The sequence below is a fragment of the Rhinopithecus bieti genome, unplaced genomic scaffold (genome assembly GCF_001698545.2).
Source record: "Rhinopithecus bieti isolate Rb0 unplaced genomic scaffold, ASM169854v2 scaffold_13271, whole genome shotgun sequence".
Taxonomy (NCBI): domain Eukaryota; kingdom Metazoa; phylum Chordata; class Mammalia; order Primates; family Cercopithecidae; genus Rhinopithecus; species Rhinopithecus bieti.
The window spans coordinates 225,593-247,709 of NW_016807521.1; the positions used below are offsets into that span (position 1 = coordinate 225,593).

The window sequence follows — 22,117 nt, forward strand, 5'->3', positions numbered from 1 at the left end:
ATCACGAGGTCAAGAGATCGAGATCATTCTGGCCAACATAATGAAACCCTGTCTCTACTAAAAATACTTAGCTGGGCGTGGTGGCGCATGCCTATAGTCCCAGCTACTTGGGAGGCTAAGGTAGGAGAATCACTGCAACCCGGGAGGCAGAGGTTGCAGTGAACCGAGATCGTGTCACTGCACTCCAGCCTGGTGACAGAACGAGACTCCATCTTAAAAAAAAAAAAAAAAAAAAAGGAACAAAGTGAGAAATTCAACAAAGAAATACTGTAAATATTTCAAATGACCAAAATAAGTCAGGGAGGACATGAAGACAATGACTGTGCTGGGGTAGATGTACAGGATGTGCAGGTTTGTTACATAGGTAAACATGTGCCATGGTGATTTGCCGTACCTATCAACTCATCACCTAGGTATTAAGCCCAGTATGCATTAGCTATTTTCTTAATGTTCTCTCTTCCTGCACCCAACCCCCAACAGGTCCCAGTGTGTGTTGTTTCTCTCCCTGTGTCTATGTGTTCTCATTGTTCAGCTCCCACTTATAAGTGAGAACATGCAGGAGTTCATTTCTCGAACTCCTGACTTCAAGTGATCCACCTGCCTTGGCCTCCCAAAGTGCTGGGATTACAAGCGTAAGTCTTCGTGCCCAGCCGAACAAACGCTTTTCAAAAAAAGACATACACACAACCAACAAGCATATGAAAAAGATGCTCAACCTCAGTAATCATTAGATAAATCAAATCAAAACCACAATAAGATACCATCTCACACCTGTCAGAATAGCTATTATTTAAAAGTCAAAAAATAACAGATGCTGGTGAAACTGCAGAAAAAAAGGGAACACTTAAAAACTTTTGATGGAAATGTAAATTAGTTCAGGCACTGTGGAAAGCAGTGTGGACATTTATTTGAGAAATAAAATTCCCATTCGACCCAGCAATCTATTACTGAGTGTATTCCCCCCAAAATACAAACCTTTCTATCATAAAGGCATATGCATACGTAGGTTCATCACAACACTTTTCACAATAACAAAGACATGGAATCAACCTAAATGCCCATCAACAGTGGACTGGACAAAGGAAATGTAATGCATATACACCATGGAATACTAAGCAGCCAAAAAAGAGGTCATGTCCTTTACAGTAACATGGATAAAGATGGAGTTCATTATCCTAAGCCGATTAATGCAGGAAAGGAAAATCAAATACCACATGTTCTCACTTATATGTAGGAGCTAAACATTGGTCCAAATGGAGCTTTGTATATATACACACAAAGAAGAGAACAATAGACGCCAGAGCCTACTTGGGGGTGGAAGATGGAAGGAGGTAAGTAAGGAGGTGAAGATCAAAAAAGTATCTATTGGGTACTCTGCTTATTAACTTGCTGATGAAATAATCTATACACCAAACCCCCATGAAACGCAATTTATCCAAGTAACAAACCTGCACATGTGCCCCTGAGCCTAAAATAATAGTTGGAAAGTAAAAAACAAAAAACAAATACAAGAGCATTGGAGTCAAAAAGGAACGATGCATTATTAAACTAAATGGGAACTGATGGTCCCATCAGTTCCCCAGGGAAAAAAGAGAGCATTGCTTATGAGATGCAATTGAAGCTTGGTAATGGAAAATGGATTTTATACATCGCTGAATACCTAATGTTGCTTAAATTTGAATTTATTATTTTGTAATGATTATTCATAAATGTCTGGTCTTAGTCCTGTTTTAACCTCCATCTCACAGGTTTCCTAATGCATCTGTTCTAGACAACCCTCTAACCTAAAGCTGCTCCACATTATATCAATATCAATCCATTAATTACTCTGGTCTTATGGGTCTGGGAGCCCAGTAAATAACATACATCTCCTCTGCCCAGATCACATATAACCCAGAGATATTTAAAGTGGTTAGAAACATGAAGATCAAAAAATTTAGGTTTTTTACTACTGTGAGAACTGGAATAGAGAATGTGACTTTCAATACCCACCATCAACAGGATTTCTAACACTTCATTTCATAATTGAACTTACCTGTCCCAGTTTTTTGAACAGGTACAAAACCTGACCTGATAAATATAGGGTGTAGCCCAGAAAGCAGACCTGAATCTGATCTCTTTCTAAAAGTGTTCTGGGCACTGGAGAATGCCTATGGCATTCTCCCACACTCACCAACCAAACAACTCAGTTCTTTGTGGGTAGCTGAGGGTATGTACAGAAGGGCCAGGATAGTCCCTTTTGAGAGTTATTCCTCATGGAAGCACGAGATTAGGGAGAAAGCAGCCCCTCCTTCCCCAACCTTCAGTATTTCTGAGCCAAGAACCAAAATGAGTTCTCTCAGGAAATTTTTCTCCTTTCTGAGGCAAACTGGTTTTCACCAAGGGCAGTGAGCTGAGAACCAATGTCCATGTCTTTGGGGCCCATGTGGTCCAAATGGAGCTTTGGACTATAATCCAATTTGGCCTTCATTTGGACTATAATCTTTATTCAGTCCCCATCACGGTCTGGTTCTCTAACATACATACCCTTTTCAATGCTCTGCAGCCACTTGGATCTCTTGCCTAAAATATCCTTGATACATCATTTCCTGGAGACTGCTTTAACGTCCTGATTCACTTTTCACATCATTTTTACACGTATCATTGCATTTAAGGCTTATATTTTCCACCAGACAGAACGAGCGGTCATCACACTTCTCAACTGTGGGTTGACCAGTGCCCGTACAGTGCCTACTCTTTTCTGACAACTGTTTATTGTTGCTGCTGTTGTTGAAGATTTTGCAATCCACCATGAAAAAAGAACTGGAGGCAGCACAGAAAAAAAAACCTCCGTGTGAATTGCTCCACATGCCCAACATATGTAAAAGGATCTCCCTCCTGTCCTTTACGAGGTAAGCTTCATGCAGTGTTTGAGGGTAAGTTACAGTACTGGAGACAGGAATCTTGTTCTCATTTCAAGTAGTACAGCATGTTGAGGAAACAGATATGCACGTAAAAGATGAGAAAGCCGTAAAGAGAATTGCTATGTTTGAATGTAGTAAAAGAGTTGTGAAAAGACTGACACAGAATTGATTTATGCAGTAGTTTTTGTTTATCACAACACCCTATCAGGCTCATCACTGGACACCAATGCTGAGAACTTCAATTACAGTATACGCTTTGGCTTGAAGTTTCTTAATGTGTTCGTTCCAGTTTAATGAGGTAAATTACAAAGAGAATTTTGTACACAAATATATACAGCTCAATGAATATTTCCATATTTTGATATGTAATTCAGATCAAAGTACATAAAAACTTCTAAAACACTAGGACATGATCACAAGCACAGAAAAATCATAAATAGGAAGTCCTACCTGGTAATCCCCCACAGAAACACTGATTTAACAATGATTGGATCCAAACGCCCCTATGAGATTTCCAAAATAGAGGTAAGATGTTGTAAATGATGTTGTAGATGAGCACAAACCCAAGAACACTTGCCCTGAAATGGGTAAGAAGAGTAATTTCACCTGACCCAGGACAACCCCTTCCCAAAGCTGTTTCAGCTCAGTGCCAAGGGAGAACACCCTGGCCTATGACCGCTCCCTCATAGAAAAGGAAGGAGCGGAGCATTCATGCACATCTGGGCCTTTTGACACACTGTGTGAGGAACTGGTGTTTGTCTCACCTCACTCAGAGCACTTATGGAACTTGCATATTTGGATGTTTGGGTCACTGAATAGAAGGTGAGTACAAAGAAAATCTGTGACTGGCACAGCTCAGTGCAATAAAAATAAGATGGGCAATTCTAGATTTCTCCCTCAGGAGGGAGGGAAGGGAGCGCAGTATGTGTCCAACATTCCAGTTTTTCAGGGAGATGCCCAAGAAATGTGTTTTTGTCTTTCCCACCCAGGATGCCAGTGGGACTCCAGATACTCTAGCTATCTTAGGAACAAAACAAGATAAAAATCATCTGACTGTCATCCTGCTGCATCAAAGAGCTCATAGCACAGCAGACAGACACCACAGGGAGCCAGAGATTACAAGATATTTTAAAACAGAAACCAGTAGATCTCTCTGATCAGAAATATACACACACAAATACAGATAAGACACTTTACAGAGAAGGTTTGACAGGCCCCCAGAATCTCTGTTTGGGTTGATTGGTGAAGGTCTTCCCTATAAAAGCCAGTCTGGGAAGATAGGGACAGGGAGCTGTTTCTTCAAATGTGCACACACCAATGCAAAGCTTCAAAAAACGTGAAGAAACAGAGAAACATGACTCAAAAGGGAACAACAACAAAAAAAATCCCCAGAAACTGACCATAAAGAGAGGTGTATGAATAACGTGATAACAAATTAGAAATAGCTACCATAACAATGCACACATAAGTCAAGATAAAAATGCATGAACAGGCCGGGCATGGTGGCTCATGCTTGTAATCCCAGCACTTTGGGAGGCCGAGGCAGGTGGATCACAAGGTCAAGAGATCGAGATCATTCTGGCCAACATAATGAAACCCTGTCTATACTAAAAATACAAAAATTAGCCGGGCATGGTGGCGCACACCTGTAGTCCCAGCTACTTGGGAGGCTGAGGTAGGAGAATCACTGCAACCTGGGAGGCCAGAAGCTGGCAGTGAACCGAGATCCAGTTGCTACTGCACTCCAGCCTGGCGACAGAGCGAGCTGCCATCTAAAAAGAAAAAAAGGAACAAAGTGAGAAATTCACAAGGAAATACTGTAAATATTTCAAATGACCATAAATAAGCCAGGTAGTACATGAAGAACAAGACTGTGATGCTGGGGTAGATGTACGGATGTGCGGAGGTTTGTGTACATTGGTAAACAGTGTGCATGGATGATGTTGTATACCTATCCAGCTCATCAGCCTAGTATTAAGCCCAGTATGGCATTAGCGGTATTTTCTTAATGTTGCTCTCTTCCTGGCACCCAGACCCCCAACAGGGCCCAGTGTGTGTTGTTTCTCTGCCCTGGGGTGTCGTATGTGGTTCTCATTGTTCTGCTCGCCACTTATAAGCTGAGGAACATGCAGTGTGGTTTCTGTTCCTGCATTAGTTTGCTGAGGGATAATGGCTTCCAGTTTCATCCATGTCCCTGCAAAGGACATGATCTCATTTTTTACGGCTGCATAGTATTCCATGGTGTATATGTACCACATTTTCTTTATCCAGTCTGTCGTTGATGGGCATTTGGGTTGATTCCATGTCTTTGCTCTTATGAATAGTGCTGCAATGAACATATTTGGGCAAGTATCTTTGTAATAGAATGATTTATATTCCTTTGCATATATACTCAGTAATGGAATTGCTGGGTCAAATGGTATTTCCGGTTCTAGATCTTTGAGAAATCACCACACCATCTTCCATAGTAGTCAGACTGATTTACCTTCCCATCAACGTATAAAAGCATTCCTATTTCTCCTCAACCTTGCCAGCATGTTATTTCTTGACTTTTAATATTTGCCATTCGGATTGGTGTGAGATGGTATGTTATTGTGGTTTGGATTTGCATTTCTGTAATGATCAGTGATGCTGAGCTTTTTTTCACGTGTTTGTTAGCCACATGAACGTATTCTTTTGAGAAGTGTCTGTTCATGTCCTTTGCCCACTTTTTAATGGTTGGTTTGTTTGTTTGTTTCCTTGTAAATTTAAGTTACTGGTAGACTGGAAATTACATCTTTGTCAGATGGATAGGTTGCAAAAACTTTTTTCCCACTCAGTAGCTTGCCTGTTCACTCTGATGATAGTTTCTTTTGCTGTGCAGAAGCTCTTTAGCTTAATTAGATCCCATTACCAATTTTTGCTTTTGTTGCAATTGCTTTTGGTGATTTCATCATGAAATCTTTGCCCATCCCTATGTCCTGAATAGTGTTGCCTAGATTTAGTATTGTCCCAGCTCTATGAGCTCTTTTGTCATTCCATATAAATTTTAAAATAGATTTTTCTAATTCTTTGAAGAATGTCAGTGGTAGTTTAATGGGAATAGTATTGAATCTATGAATTGCTTTGGGCAGTATGGCCATTTTCACGATATTGATTCTTCCTATCCATGAGCATGGCGTGTTTTTCCATCTGCTTGTGTCCTTTCTGATTTCCTTGAGCAGTGGTTTGTAGTTAGCCTTGAAGAGGTCCTTATTTTCCTTGTTAGCTGTGTTCCTAGGTATTTTATTCTCTTTGTAGCAATTGTGAATGGGAGTTTATTCATGATTTGGCTATCTGCTTGTCTGTTGTTTGTGTATAGAAATGCTTGTGATTTCTATATATTGATTTTGTATCCTGAGACTTTGCTGTAGTTGCTTATCAGCTTAAGAAGCTGATTGATTGTTATCTCACTTCTGGGTCTAGCCATCTAACAAGTCTACCAGGCTCCGGGCTGGTACTGGGGATTGTCTGCAGAGTCCTGTGATTTGAACTGTCTATTGGTCTCTTAGCCATGGATACCAGCACCTGTTCCACTGGAGTTGGCAGGGGGTTGAAATTGACTCTATGCGGGTTCTTAGCTTTGGTGGTTTAATGTTCTGTTTTTGTGCTGGTTGGCCTCCTGGCTGGGGGTGGAACTTTCCAGAGAGCATCAACTGTGGAGAGAAACCAGCAGTGAGTGGAGCCCTAGAACTCCCAAGAGTATATGCCTTTTGTCTTCGGAAGTTGGGTAGGGAAAGGCTATCGGGTGGGAGTAGGACTAGGCATGTCTGAGCTCAGACTCTCCTTGGGTGGGTCTTGCTGCAGCTGCTGTTGGGGATAGGAGTGAGGGTCCCAGGTCAAAGGAGTTGTGTATTTAGGAGTATTATGGCTGCCTCTGCTGAGTAATGGAGGTTGTCAGGGAAGTAGGGGAAACCGACAGTCACAGGCCTCGCCAAGCTCCCACGCAATCTAAAGAGCCAGTCTCACTCCCATTGTGCCCCACTAACAGCACCGAGTCTGTTTTCCAGGCAGTGAGAGAGCAGGGCTTTAAAACTTTCCCCAGGCTGCCCACCTCCCAGCTGCAAAAGAAAAGGGCTTTAGTTCTTCCCCTGCCTGTGGAGTCTGCAGGCCAAATTCACACTCTCTCCCAAGTTGTGGCCAGAAGGCTTCACATCCAGTTCAAATTATTACAAAGTTCAGCTGGAGATGTCCTTCTCCCTGTGACATTTCTCTGCCTCTGTCCACAGCCCCCCGCAAAGGATCCCTGTAGTGCCAGGCAGGAATGGCTGGCTTGGGGGCCCAGCAAGCTCCCAGGGCCTTTCCTGCTGCTTCCTCTACCCCTGTGTTTCTCTTGGCTCTCAATTAACTCAGTTCCAGGTAAGGTCAGAAACCTGTAAACTAGACCTTCAGTTTCCCCAGTGGGGGTGTGTGTTCACGGGTGGAGGATCTCCCTTTTCTACTTTTGCAGTTTGGGCACTCATAGTATTTGGGGTATCTCCTGGTTCCTGCAGGAGCAGTCTGCTTCCTTCAAAGGGTCTGTGGGTCTTCTCAGGATTTGTTTTGTTCCTGCAGTTGTTCTGGAGCTAAAATTCATGATACAAGCCTCCAAACACTGATCTCCCATTGCATTTTCAACTCCAAAATTTCTGCTTCATTATTTTTAATTATTTCAATTTCTTTGTTACATTTATCTGATAAAATTCTGATTGATTGTTTTCTCTGTGTTATCTTTAATTTCATAGATTTTCCTCCAAAGAGCAATTTTTAATTCTCTGTGTGAAAGGTCACATATCTCTGTCTCTGCAGGATTGGTCCCTAGTGCCTTATTTAGTTTACTTGGTGAGATAATGTTTTCTGGATGGTGATGATGCTTGTGGATGTTCATCAGTGTCTGGGCACTGAAAACTTAGGTATTCATTGTAGTCTTCACAGTCTGAGTTTGTTTGTACACATATTTCTTGGGAAAGTTTTCCATGTATGCAAAGGAACTTTGGTGATTTGATCTGTTCTTCATCACTGCAGACATATATTCATTAGGAGAGACCCCAAGGCCAGTAATGCTGCAGTTCTTGCAGACTCACAGATATACCGACATCATGGTCATGGATAACATCCAGAAGAATTATCTGGATTACCAGGCAGATACTTTTGTTCTCTTCCCTTACTTTCTCTGAAATAAATGGGAGTTTTGTCTCTATACTGAGCTGCCTGGAGCTGGGGGAGGAGTGACACAAGCACCCCTGTGGCCACCACCACTGGAACTGCACGGCATCAGACCTGAAGCCAGTATAGCACTGGGTATCCCCCAAGGCCCATAGTAATCACTGCCTGGCTACTGCTTAGGTTTGCCCAAGGCCCTAGGGCTCTACAGTCAGCAGGTGTCAAAGCTGGCTAGGTTCATGTTATTCCCTTCATGGTCACAAGTTCCCCACAACCACAGGTGGGTCTATAGATGCCATGCAGCAACCAGGGTCTAGAGTCAGAAACCTTTGAAATCTATCTGGTGTTTTATTCTACTGTGGCTGACCTGGCACCCAAGGCACAAAAGAAAGTCTTTTCCACTCTTCCCACCCTTTTCCGTAAGCAGAGGAGTCACCTCATGGCCACCACCACTCCAGGTTTATGGTAAGTACTACATCCTTATTGCCGATGTGCACTCAAGGTCTAAGTGTTCTTCAGTCAGCTTGTGGTAAATGCTGCTTCCAGGACTGAGAATTACCTTTCAGGGAAATGGGCTCCCCTCGGCCCAGAGCAGGTCCAAAACTGCCATCCAAGTGCCCAGGCTTGGATTTATGGACCCCAAGACCCCACTTGGTGTTCTATCCTACTGTGACTGAGTTGGTACCTAAGCTGCAAGACGAAGCCCCCTTTAATCTTGCCTCTTCTTTTCTCAAGTAGAAGGAGTGTCTTCCCTTAATTAGTGCTGCTGGAAATGTGCCAGGTCACACCTGAAGCCAGCACAATGCAGAGTCTCACCCAAGGCCAATCGAGTGAACTACCTGACCAGCACTGATGATTATTGAGGACCCAGGGTTTTTTAGTCAGAAGGTGATGAATCCTCTCAGGCCTGGGTCCTTCCCTTCAAGGCAGTAGGTTCCCTTCTGCCCCTGGAGATGTCTGGAGATGTCATCTGGGAGCTATGTCCTGGAATGCAGGCCCCAGGACCCTGTTCTACTGTGGCTGAAGTAGTATCCATGTTGCAAGACAAAGTCCTCTTTATTCTTCCCTCTCCTCTCCTCAAGTCAAAGGGAGACTTCTCTCCTGGAGCTGCAAGCTGCTGGGCTCTCACTAGATCACAGGTCCCCCGAGTTCACGTACCCCAGGCCCAGCACAGCACCAGGGTTTGCCTAGGAATAGCAGTCCTTGTAGCCAAGACTGTCTTTTAAGTGTATTTAAGACCCCATAGCCCTTTAGTCCATGACAGTGAGGCTTGCCAGAACCCAGATTCTGACCACTGGGATGGGCAATTCTCCTCTGGCTAGAGCTGGTCTCAATTCTCCCTCCGTGGTTGCTGGCTGAGTTCTGTCTGGTGCTGCTTTCCTCTGTGACAGGGCAGCACTGAGTTCCAATGCAAAGTCCCACAATAACTGTGCTCTCTATCCCCTAAGCACACAAAGATTCTCTGCACCAGGCAGCCACTGCTGGGAGATGGGCAGGGTTGGCATTGGCAATTCAAGACAGTCGTTCCTACCCTCTTCAGTGCCTCTTTCAGTGATATGAAATTAAAACCAAGTACTGTGATCTCCCACCTTATTTTTGGCTCTTATGAAGCTGCTTTTTGTGTGTAGATAATTGTTAAATTTTCTGTTCCTGTGGGAAAGATGACCTTAGAGGCTTCTACTCAGCCATCTTGCTCCTCCTCCTCATTCTGTGTTATTATTTCTTCAAATAAACTTTCTACTTCAGCGCATGCATCCGTATTAAGGCAAATAATTTAGACTTTAAAATACTTTATCATAAGGTATTTTTGCAGGCCTCATATGAACCACAAAGCAAAAAATCTCTAATAGACACATCAAAATGAAAAGCAAGAAATTAAAACATACTACCACACAAAGTCACTTACACACAAAAAAGAAAGGAAGAAGGTATAGAGAGGACTTACAAAGTAACCACAAAACAAACAGCAAAATGGCAGTTATAAATTCTTACTTATTAATCGCATTGAATGTACATGGACTAAATTCTCCAATTAAAAGACATGGAGTAGCTAAATGGGTTAAAAAACAAGGCCCAACTCTAAGTTCCTATAAGTAATGTACTTCGCCTGTAAAATCACACCTGCACTAGAAATGAATGGCTGGAAAAAGATAGTCCATGCAAACAGAGGTCAAAAAAGAGCAGGAGCTGCTATGGTGATATCAAATAAAATAGATTTCACATCAATACTGTAAAAACAGACAAAGGAGATCATTATATAATGATAAAGGGGTCAATTCAGTAAGAATATATAACAATTGCAAATGTATGTGTTATCAACATGGGAACACCTAGATATATAAAGTAAATATTACTAGAACTAAAGAAAGAGATAGACCCCAGTACAAAAATAGTTGGGAATTTCAACAACCAACATTCTGCATTGATAAGTTCCTCTAGATGGAAAATAAAAAATGAAGCATTGGACTTTATTTTCATGATAGATGAAATGGGCTTAATAAACACTTATAGAACATTTTACTCAACAAATACAGGATGTACATTCTTCTCATCAGCACGTGCAACATTCTTTAGATAGACCATGTTAGAACAAAAAAACTTCCCAGGAAATTTTAAAATTTCAGTCATATCAAGTTACCTTTTCTGATCACATTGGAATAAAACAATAACAAAAGGAAATTTGAAAAATATACAAATACCTGAAAATTAAACAATATGCTCCCAAATGACAAATGGGTCAATCAAGAAATTAAGAAGAAAATTAAAAATTTCTTGAACCAAATGAAAATGGAAACACAATATACCAAACCTTTGAGATATGACAAAAGAAGCAGTAACAGGTATGTTTATAGAAATAAACACCCACCTCAAAACAGTAGAAAAACTTCAAATAGCCTAGGATGCATCTTAAAGAAGTAGATCTACAAAAACAAGTGAAACCCAAAATTAGTAGCAGGAAAGAAATAATAAAGATCAGTGCAAGAAATAAATGAAATTGACACAAAAAATACAAAAGTCGAAAGTTGTTTTGTGAAAAATAAACAACATCAACAAACCTTTATGCAAACTAAGAAAAAAATAGAAAAAACAAAAATAAATCGAATTGATGATAAAAAAGAGACATTACAACTGACATAACAGAAATTCAATGGATCATTAGAGACTATTATGAGCAATTTTATGACAATAAATGGAAAACCCTAGAAGAGGTGGATAAATTTTTTTGACACACAGAACATTGATTGAACCAAGCTGACACATTAAGAAATACAAACCATGAACAGAGCAATAACCAGCAGCAAGATACCAGCAGTAATAAAAAGTCCCCCATCAAAGAACAATCTAGAACCTGATAGCTTCAGAACAACTGAATTCTACCAAACATTTAAAGAACTCATGCCTATTGTACTCAAACTATTTGAGAAAATAAAGGAGGGGGGAATACTTCCAAACTCATTTCACAAGGCCAGCATTACCCTGATGCCAAAACCAGAAACAAACACACACAAAAAAGAAAACATCACTGATGAACATAGGTGTAAAAATCTTCCACAAAATAGTAGCAAACAAAATTTTAAAACACATTAAAGAGATCATTCATCACGATCAACTGTGATTCATCCCAGGGATGCAAGAATGGTTCTGCATAGGCAAGTCCATAAACATAAAACATAATGTTAGTAGAATCAATGTTATATAATCATTTCAACAGATGCCAAAAGCAACTGATAAAATTCAAATTCTCTTTATGATAAAAGCTCTCAACAAACTGAGCATAAAAGGAAAATACCTCAAAACAATAAGGTCATATGTAATAAACCCACAGCTAGCATCATAGAGAATTGGGAAAAAAATGAAAGCTCTACTTCTAAGATCATGTAAAAGACAAGTATGCCCACGTTCACCACTTTTACTCAATATAGTAGTGGAAGTCCTACCCAGAGCAACTAGGCAAGAGAAGAAAATAAAGGGAATCCATATTGGAAAGGAAGAAATCAAAATGTCCTCATTTGCATATGATATGATTTTATATTTACAAAAACCTAAAGACTCTCTCAAAAATCTATCTGAATAAACAAAAAATTCAGTAAAGTTGCAGGATACAAAATCAACATAAAACATAATTAACATAACTATATTTCAATAAAGAACAATCTGAAAAGCAAATTAAGAAAGCAATCTCATTTGCAATTCATTACAAAAAGTAAAATACCTAGTAATAAACTACACCAAAGAAATGAAAGATTTCTACAATGAAAACAATAAAACATTGATGAAACAAATTGAAGCTGATACGAAAAATAGAGACATACTGTGTGCATGGATTAGAAGAATCAATATTGTTAAAATGTACCTATTACCCAAAGCAATCTACAGATTCAGTGCAATCTCTATCAAAATACCAACGACATTCTTCACAGAATTTTTTTTAGTCCTAAAATTTATACAAAATCAAAAAAGACCCGTAAAGCCAAAGAAATCCTAAGCAAAAAGAACAAAGCTGAGGTGGCTGAGCTAATTTGCATTCCCACCAGCAGTTTATTAGTGTTCCCTTTTCTCCACAACCTCAACAGCATTGTTAATTTTTGACTTTTTAATAACAGCCATTCTGACTGGTGTGAGATGCTATCTCATTATTGTTTTGATTTGTATTTCTCAAATGATTAGTGATATTATAAGTTTTTTTATATGCTTGTTGGCCATGTGTATGTCTTCTCTGGAGAACTGTCAGTTCATGTCCTTTGCCCATTTTTAATGGGTTTGTTTGTTCGTTTGTTTGTTTTTTGATTGTTGCTTTATTTGAGTCCCTTATAGATTCCAAACATTAGACCTTTGTCAAATGCATAACCCACAAATCTTTTTTCCCATTCTGTAGGTTGTCTGTTTACTCTGGTGTTAGCTTCCTTTGCTGTTCAGGCGCTCCTTGGTTTAATTAGTTCCCGCTTTTCAATTTTTGGTTTTGTTGCAATTGCTTTTGGAGTCTTTATCATAAAATCTTTGCAAGGACTGATGTCCAGCGTGGTATTTCCTCTTTTCTTCTGTGTTTTTAACATTTTTACATCTTACATTTAAGTCTTTAATCCATCTTGAGTTGAATTTTGTATATGGTCAAAGGAAGGGATCTAGTTTCAAAATTTTGCATATGGCTAGCCAGTTATCCAAGCACTGTTTATTGAATAGGGAGTCTTTCCCCATTGCTTACTTTTTCAGCTTTGTTGAAGATCAGGTAGTTGTAGGTATGTGGCTTTATTTCTGGGTTATCTAATTAATGTGTTGCATTGGTCTATGTATCTGCGGTTGTGCCAGTATCGTGCTGTTTTCAATACTGTAGCCTTGTTGTGTAGTTTGAAATCAGGTAGTGTGATGCCTCTCACTCTGTTCCTTTTGCTTAGGATTGATTTGGCTATTTGGGCTCCACTGCAACATTTACCCATGTAACAAACCTACAAGTGTACTCTGAACCTAAAATGAAAGTTGAAAAAAATAATAATAAAGTTTTTTAACTAAATATAAAATTATGTTTTAAAAGATCACATAATTAGTAAATGGTACATTCAGAACTTGAACACTAATCTGACATTAAATCTTGCACTTATAGCCATTATACCATATTACTTTCCTTTTACACTATACTGTCTTCACTCAATATGTAATTATTTTGGAAATTAAGTACACTAAAATTCCCATAAACACTGACATTTTTAGAATATTTGTATGTTTGCTCACATTTCACCATTTTTTGAAGTTCACACATGTACATGCTCATCAACTTATGTTTCAGCTTCCCTGAAGGAAGATTTAAGAAGTAGAGGCCGGGCGCGGTGGCTCAAGCCTGTAATCCCAGCACTTTGGGAGGCCAAGGTGGGTGGATCACTTGAGGTCAGGAGTTCGAGACCAGCCTGACCAACATGGTGAAACCCTGTCTCTACTAAAAATACAAAAATTAGCTGGGCATGGTGGCAGGCATCTGTAATCCCAGCTACTCCAGAGGCGGGCAGTGAGGCTGAGGCCAGGAGATGGCGAAACCCGGGGAGGCCGAGGCTTCCAAGTGATGCTGAGATCCGGCCACTGCACTCCGGGCCTGGGGCGAGCAGAGCAAGACTCTGTTCTCAAAAAAAAAAAAAAAAAGAAGAAGAAGAAAAAGCAGCTTTCGCAAAATACAAAAGATTGTTATAAAAAGTCAATGACTTATAATTGACAATGGGATAAATGGACAGATTCTAAGAATTTCAGACTATTAAATGAAATTAATATTGTCAGAAGACGAAAAACCAAATAAATATATAAAAGCAAAAAATTCCATATTAATACATTTTCTAATTAAATTATCAAAGAAAATAGAGAATTTTGAAAGCAGCAAGATAAAGTAACTTGTTGCATACTAAGAGAACGTCCTCCATAAGACAATTGGGGGATGGCAGATTTCTGCAGAAACCTTGTAGGCCAACCGAGAGTGGGATGATATGTTCAGAGAGATGAAAAAATAAAATGCTAACAAAAATCAATGTATCTTGCACACCACCCCTCAATAATGAAAAGAAATACTTTCCCACACAAACAAAAGTTAAGTGAGTCTGTCAGTACCCTACCTCCATTATTATTATTTCAAAGGGAAACCTTGAACTTTAAAAAATGGCACTAAAGAGCAGCATGAGAGCCTATGAACGTATAAAGCCCACTGATAAATGACTAATATGAAAAGTCCAGTACTAATATTATACTCAACAATAAAAAAATGAAAACTCTTCCTTTAAGATCAAGAACAAGATAAGGATTCTACTCTCACCGCTTCTATTCAGTATAGTACTTGAAATCCTAACAAGAGCAATTAGGGAAGAAAAGAGATAAAAGATAAGAAAAGGATATAAAATATGAAGTGTTTTATGGAGGATTAAACACATAAAAAATGAAATAGTATCTTATACCTATTAGGATTATCATTATCAAAAATAAATAAACAAGAAATAAGTGTTCAAAGGATGTGGGGAAATTGGAACTCTTGTATACTGTTGGTGGCCATATAAAATGCTACGCCCACCATGAAGACACTGTGGAGGTTAGAACTACCATATGATTCGGTATTCTCACTTATGGGATCTCAATTCTTCAAAAAAAGAATTGAAATCAGTATTTGGAAGAGATATTTGCACTCCCATATGTTCATTGTAGCATTATTCACAATTGCCAAGATATGGAAGCAACTTAACTATTGATTTACGTATGAATGAATAAGCAAACTATGTTATATACATATAATGGAATATTATCCTCAAAAAAGAAAGAAAAAGGGCATACCCAACAGGTATGAACCTTGGGCTAGCACAGAAGAACAAACACTGTCTGATTTCACTTATATGAGATATCTAAAAAAGCCAACGCATAGAAGCAGAAAGTAGAATGGTGGTTTGCTGGGATGGGGGCAGAGGGGAATAGGGAGTTGTCATTTAAGGGCATAAAGTATCAGTTATCCAAGATGCAAATGTCTCGGAAATCTGCTGTTCAACATTATGCTTACAGTGAATACTGGAATGTACCTAAAAATCTGTTAAGTAGGTAAATCTAATGTTATATATTTTATCACAATATTTTAAAATAAGTGTTTTGAGAGCCCCAGCTAAATTCAGATTTCAGTACCAGAGTGGTTAAAACCCTGCCCTAAAAGGAAAGGAATGGGAGCTGGATGTAGGGGTTTACAGTGTTCACGCAACACTTTTCCTTCAGTGGATGGCCTGATGCCTAGTTGTTAGACCCGTGACCAGGGGAACCTTCACACAGGAAGCTTGTTTATACTGGCAGATGCCCTTGGGGCTCTTATCTGACCCACGTCCAGTTTATGTCTGCCTGACCATTGCTCTGGCTCTGGTTGCCTGACATTGTGTTCTCACTGCAGACCTAGGGAAAACCCAGCCTGAAACAGCCCCTAAGTTTTCAGACAGAAAGCATAAATTCAGTATTCCACCACAAGAGAAAACAAATTCAGAGACGTCTACTTACAGATCCTGGGAAAGGAGAGAATAATGAATTGGGAGGGCAGTGTTCTGTTCCCGGGTCAGATGAGGTGGAAATGAAGAAACTGGCAGAGAGACCAAAATCTCAGAAATCACCACTAAAGAACTTATCCATGTAACCAAACACCACCTGCTCCCCAAAAGCTATTGAAATAATAACAATAATAATAATAATAAAAGGAATACATGGCAACTAGCAGTTTATATAAGGAAATCAGGTGTGGGTCACTTAAAGTTTGCAGGCAAATGCCTGAATAGTTCATTCAAAGGAAGCAACAGGAAAGCAGGGAACTCAGTCAGCTAGCCAGGAGAGATGCCTCTAAGTTATCTCTGGCATCTGGCTTGAGCCATTTGGAAGTGGTGTAAGAACTAGAAACTGTGTCAAGGGTGACTAAGCCCTGCTGTGGTGTGAGAAAGTTAAACTTGTAATCAAAATGAATGATGAGACAACATAAAATCGTAAGAATTCCCTCTAATAAGATACATACGTATACTGAATACATAATAAAAATTATTGACTCCTTTCTATGCTAATAAGCAAAACCATCACGAGGTTATATGCCATTAAACATAAGTAATATAAAAATAGGTTTCCTTGTTCCATTCTGGATTTACTACACAGGACCACCTACACAGTGAATGCTGTGGATATACAATCTGTCACTCAATAAGTCGTACATTTTAGTGATGTTTCTGATTGTAATGGAGGTAAATGGACATTTCAGCCCCTGAGGTACTCACTGGGAGTTTGACTAATATCTGTAAATTTTTATTTTTAATTTTATGGCCCTCAGGATACTGAATTGTCTTGCAGTGGTTTTTGTTGTCATGGGAGCAAATTGGCTTTAGAATACTAATAAAAGCAATTAGTTATAATAAATAAATAAATAAATCCCAGGCCCTATAGTTTAATCAATCATCCATAAAACACTTGCTGTCTTCCAAAAAATTAATGACAATTATGACCATCATCATCTTACCATCATTTTATGGTAATTTAAAAATCAACATATTGTGGTATCTTCAGTTCTCTTTGACTCTTATTTTAGCTTTGAGAGACAGAACTTGGTGGTTGAAATATGAGTTGGAGACTTGGTGTGCTTTTGCGGAGGAAGGTGGCAGCATTCTCAAATGGAACTCTCTTCCCACACCTTTAGTCATCATCTTTGTAGGTAGTATAATACTTTTGTCTCATTTTTATCAAATAGAAGCTACCAAAGGTACCTTTGAAAACTCTTCAGAAATTATCCTGCTTCATAAGACGCAGTCTGTATCCCTTTCTGAACATATTTAAGCATCTAACTTCCAGCCTCTTGTCTAGTATTAATAACTTCTTCACAAAGAGTTCCATAATGTTATCATTGTCACTTAATAGATTTTTAAAAATCACATTGCAAGAAAATATTCCACGAAATAGACCCATCCTTTATACTTTAACAATCCCTAGCTGCCTGGGCCAATATTATTCTCATTTGTAGGATGTAGGCTACACAGATTATAATATGTGCCTTTCCTTTTTAATCATCACAGATTTGCAAACTTCATGGCCTATTTTGGCCTTAATCTCAACGTCCAGCATCTGGGGAACAATGTTTTCCTGTTGCAGACTCTCTTTGGTGCAGTCATCCTCTTGGCCAATTGTGTTGTACCTTGGGCACTGAAATACATGAAGCATCGAGCAAGCCAGATGCTTCTCATGTTCCTACTGGCAATCTGCCTTCTGGCCATCGTACTTGTGCTACAAGGTGAGAAAAGATCACAGGTGGAAGAAAGAAAATGCCTTTCCCTCTTTTCTCAGGGATTGTACTGGTCACACCTATCTGAAGCCAGAAGGAAAGGGAGAATGGGGTTCTCAGGATTTCCTGACAACAATCTGGGGATTTGGGACAGATTCTGCCACAAGTTGCTGGAAAACGAGTCACAGATGAGTAAAGGTTGGCTCTATTATATGGTTGTCCTCATCATATTCAAGAAATACTAAGAAACTGAAGCCATTTATTTCTGATGGTTTCTCTACAACAGCAATCACTTACTTACTCTTTGGCCGATCAAACTTTAAATGAGTATAAGGTATAGGCCTTGTCATTGTTTCCCAACATGAGGACATAATACTGCTACTTCCTCTGTCTGGGCTCTTTCTTATTCCTACAGCTTCAGTGACAAAGTACTCCCTAATTCCCATGTATCTACTTGTGGGCCTTGTATTAGGTCACCTTAACTACAATCCTGGTTTAGGGGAGGCATCTTGACTTCAAGGGAACAAAAGTGCCCCATCTTTATGTAAAGAACTGTACAGTAGAAATGAAGAAACTGTCAGTTAATAGCCTCTTGTAGATTCTATTTTAAGAAATTAACTGATCATATGTAATAAGTAAGGGAACCCAGGTGGCCACCAGTCTTCACCTAACTCTTAGTGTAGTAATGTATTTAACAGGATCCCAGATTGGTGTGCTCCACTCCCCTTCTTGAATGCCAGCAATGATCCAAGTGTGCTACAAAGCAACAGAACCCTCCAGTGTCATGAGGCTATGACAGGATTTCTTCAGTTGGATAGAAAAAAGACTCTGAAACACCCTTTCAGTGCTTTCTAAAGTCTGACTTTTTTTCCTCTTTTCGAGTTCCTTATTCCTGATCCTTAAAACATTGATAATGTCTAGCTTCTCTCCTAACATAGAACTCCTGATCTTTTATGACTCTCTTCTGCAACCCTAGCCCCATGTCAATACTGTGTATGTACCTAGGTTTTAAAGGCCAGGAGAATATGGATGGGTCTTACACTCCCAAGTATTGCACACATGACAGTTCTACCAGGTAGGCAGAGGAGTCCCTGGACAGAATAAATGAAAAAACATTCAGCTCAACTTACATGCCTCTCTCTTGCTATGGCGTATCTCTGATATATAGTGAGAAGTGAAGTAATAGCTCAGATCCTTTTTATTCACTGTTTAAGCCTCAAGGGGAAGATAAATCACGTTTCTCAGCTATCAGCCACTGCACATTCTTTGCCTCTATGCAGTTTCCCTGCAGTACATTTTAACCTTGCAAACACCTCCAATACAGTCCTTTTCACTTCTAGCTTGGGGGATGCTGATTCCTTCAGCTCAAATTTCCTAAGGCCTTGTGTTCTTCCTTTCTCCAGAAGTGCAGATGCTGCGTGAGGTTTTGGCAACGCTGGGTTTAGGAGCGTCTTCTCTTGCCAATACCCTTGCTTTTGCCCATGGAAATGAAGTAATTCCCACCATAATCAGGTACAAAACCTTATGTATGCCCTGTCAGGTTCAAAATGGACCTTTCTCAGATAATTGACACTTTTTGTGGGAAGAAATCTAAGACTGGTTAGTTAAGAAAGTAAATTGTAACAGTCATAAACACAAATAATTATAGACCAACTTTATCTCAAGCTGACTTTTCGCCACTGTGTTAAGTCCTTTGATGTATTAGAGCATCCCACACAACCTTCTGAGCCACCTGAGAGGTTGGTGCTAAGGACAGCAGTATTTCCTAAATGATGAACATGCATCTAATGCACTTGTGACCTGAAAATTGCTAGCAAATAAAAGTGAAAATTTCAAACACAGGAGTATTTCATCACCTCTGTGTGTCTAAATGTTTCCTCATAATTAGAGCAAAATGATAAATCCCAAATTGCCTGTGTGGATTTTTAACAGATATTCTTGTATTGCTGTTTCCACTCAAAGGGCAAGAGCTATGAGAATCAATGCAACCTTTGCTAATACTGCAGGAGCCCTGGCTCCCCTCATGATCATCCTAAGTGTATATTCTCCACCCCTGCCCTGGATCATCTATGGAGTCTTCCCCTTCATCTCTGGCTTTGCTTTCCTCCTCCTTCCTGAAACCAGGAACAAGCCTCTGTTGGACACCATCCAGGATGAGAAAAATGAGTGAGTAAATAGCCCAGTTGCCCCTCAGAGGATCTGTGTGCTAAAGGTCTGTGCTGAGGAAAGCAAAATACCATTTAGGGTCACTGTCCTCCCAAAAGGCATAGACTGAGGATTTGCCCATGTAATCAGTGCCTTAGGTCTAGGTACAGCCTCATGCCTTCCCACAGTGACCTCAGACATCCCCTGAGGCTCTCCAGATCACACAGACCAGCTCTGCCCAGCTTGTCAAAGGTTTGTAGTGAAGAAACCAAAATTAGGTCTCCTCTTCCCTCCCTGCCCTAGTGTGATGTGCACACTCTTGAAGGTATTTTACAAACATGCAGAGATCCAAACACCAGATTTTCATCCCTGGGGAACCCGCAAGCCAATGGATGTCTATAAGCTGTCTGAGACTGCCGGTGCTTACAGGCCTGACTACTAGGCCACTGAAGAGTCTGCGGATGCAGGGATAGCCAATCTTTTGGCTTCCCTGGGCTACAATGGAATAAGAATTGTCTTGGGCCACACATGAAATACACTAACACTAATAATATCTGGTGAGTTAAAAAAAATCACAAAAATATCTCATAATGTTTTAAGAAAGTTTACAAATTTGTATTGGGCCACATTCAAAGCCATCCTGGGCCACAAGCAGCCTGTGGGCCATGGGCTGGACAAGCTTGTACCAGGTGTCCAAGGATGACAAGTAGAAGGTATCTAAGCTGCCTTCCCAGATCCTAATCTGGGAGCTTCATCTTTTGCTTCACAAGGTTCACTCAGTCCCTTGGGGACAGAGATATGGTTTTTACCAAAGCTAATGGACAAAGAAGCAACATGCCCTAAAGAATGCAGGACTTACACGCTTAGTCCATGTCTTTTCATTTTTGTGATTTTTTGTTTGTTGGTTTCTTTGTGTTTGTTCCAGGAGAAAAGACTCCAGAGAACCAAAGCAGGAGGGTCCCAGCATGAAAGTAACACAGTTTTAGGGAATTCCAGGAGCTGACTGCTGATCAATGAGCCAAACGAAGGGAACAATCAGGACTGTTCCTAGACACTAGCAAAATCTAGAAAATAAATAACAAGGCCGGGCGCGGTGGCTCACGCCTGTAATTCCAGCACTTTGGGAGGCCAAGGCGGGCAGATCACAAGGTGAGGAGATCGAGACCACCCTGGACAACATGGTGAAACACCGTCTCTACTAAAATAAAATACAACACTTAGCTGGGCATAGTGGCACATGCCTTTAATTCCAGCTACTTGGGAGGCTGAGGCAGGAGAATCACTTGAACCCGGGAGGCGGAAATTGCAATGAGCCAAGATCGGGCCACTGCACTCCAGCCTAGTGACACAGCGAGATGCTGTCTCAAAAAAAAAAAAAAAAAAAAAAAAAAAAAAAAAAAAAAAAACGAAAGAAAGAAATTAAAATAAATAACAAGATATAGTGAATAAGTAGATTCACTTCACAATTGTGGTACTAAATAACTAAATATAAGCTATCTACAAATAATCATAGAAAAAGTTTGAAGAAAATTACATAACACTTTAAAATAAATCATAGTAGACTATATAGTTGCAAGTCCCTAGCAAGTTTCTGGATAGGAAGATTGAATAATATTAAACACAATGTTTCTTCTTCAATTATTTGATAGAGTAACTGGTGGGATAATTACAATGAAAAATCTGATACTTATACAAAAAGTTGAAAAATAAGTTCAACTTTATCTAGGAATTAATAGTAGACATTTGGTTCAGAAAAAGGAAGATCAGGGAGTGAAAATGTGACTGTCAGGTAAGTGGGGGAGATACACGAGCTTTATCGCAAGCTGTAATATTCATAACATTGTTAGCAGATGCATTTACAAAACAAAGAAATTCAAAAGTAGACTTTAGTATGCATAACATTTAATGTGTAACAATTTCAGCCTTGTGCATTCTTAGAGGAAACACCAAATTATGGAATAAATAGCATTAGCCCACGAATCGGAAATAAATGACTAACAATTCAACTTTTTTTTGTTTGTTTGTTTTTTTGAGACGGAGTCTCACTCTGTCGCCCGGGTGGGAGTGCGGTGGCCGGATCTCAGCTCACGGCAAGCTCCGCCTCCCGGGTTTACGCCATTCTCCTGCCTCAGCCTCCCGAGTAGCTGGGACTACAGGCGTCCGC

At 39.9% G+C, this 22,117-nt stretch overlaps 1 protein-coding gene across 2 annotated transcripts in view; it reads left to right on the forward strand.

Moving 5' to 3' along the window:
• Positions 1-21,342, forward strand: part of SLC22A9 (solute carrier family 22 member 9) — a 161,329-nt gene extending 139,987 nt beyond the window's left edge. For both annotated transcript variants that reach the window (XM_017882646.1, XM_017882645.1), the window contains exons 7-11: positions 2,776-2,891; positions 17,603-17,817; positions 19,212-19,320; positions 19,771-19,974; positions 20,879-21,342. In XM_017882646.1, the coding sequence (XP_017738135.1) occupies positions 2,776-2,891; positions 17,603-17,817; positions 19,212-19,320; positions 19,771-19,974; positions 20,879-20,939 (705 nt within the window). In that variant the 3' untranslated portion in view covers positions 20,940-21,342. The remainder of the gene's footprint in view (positions 1-2,775; positions 2,892-17,602; positions 17,818-19,211; positions 19,321-19,770; positions 19,975-20,878) is intronic.
• The last annotated feature ends 775 nt before the right edge of the window (positions 21,343-22,117 follow it).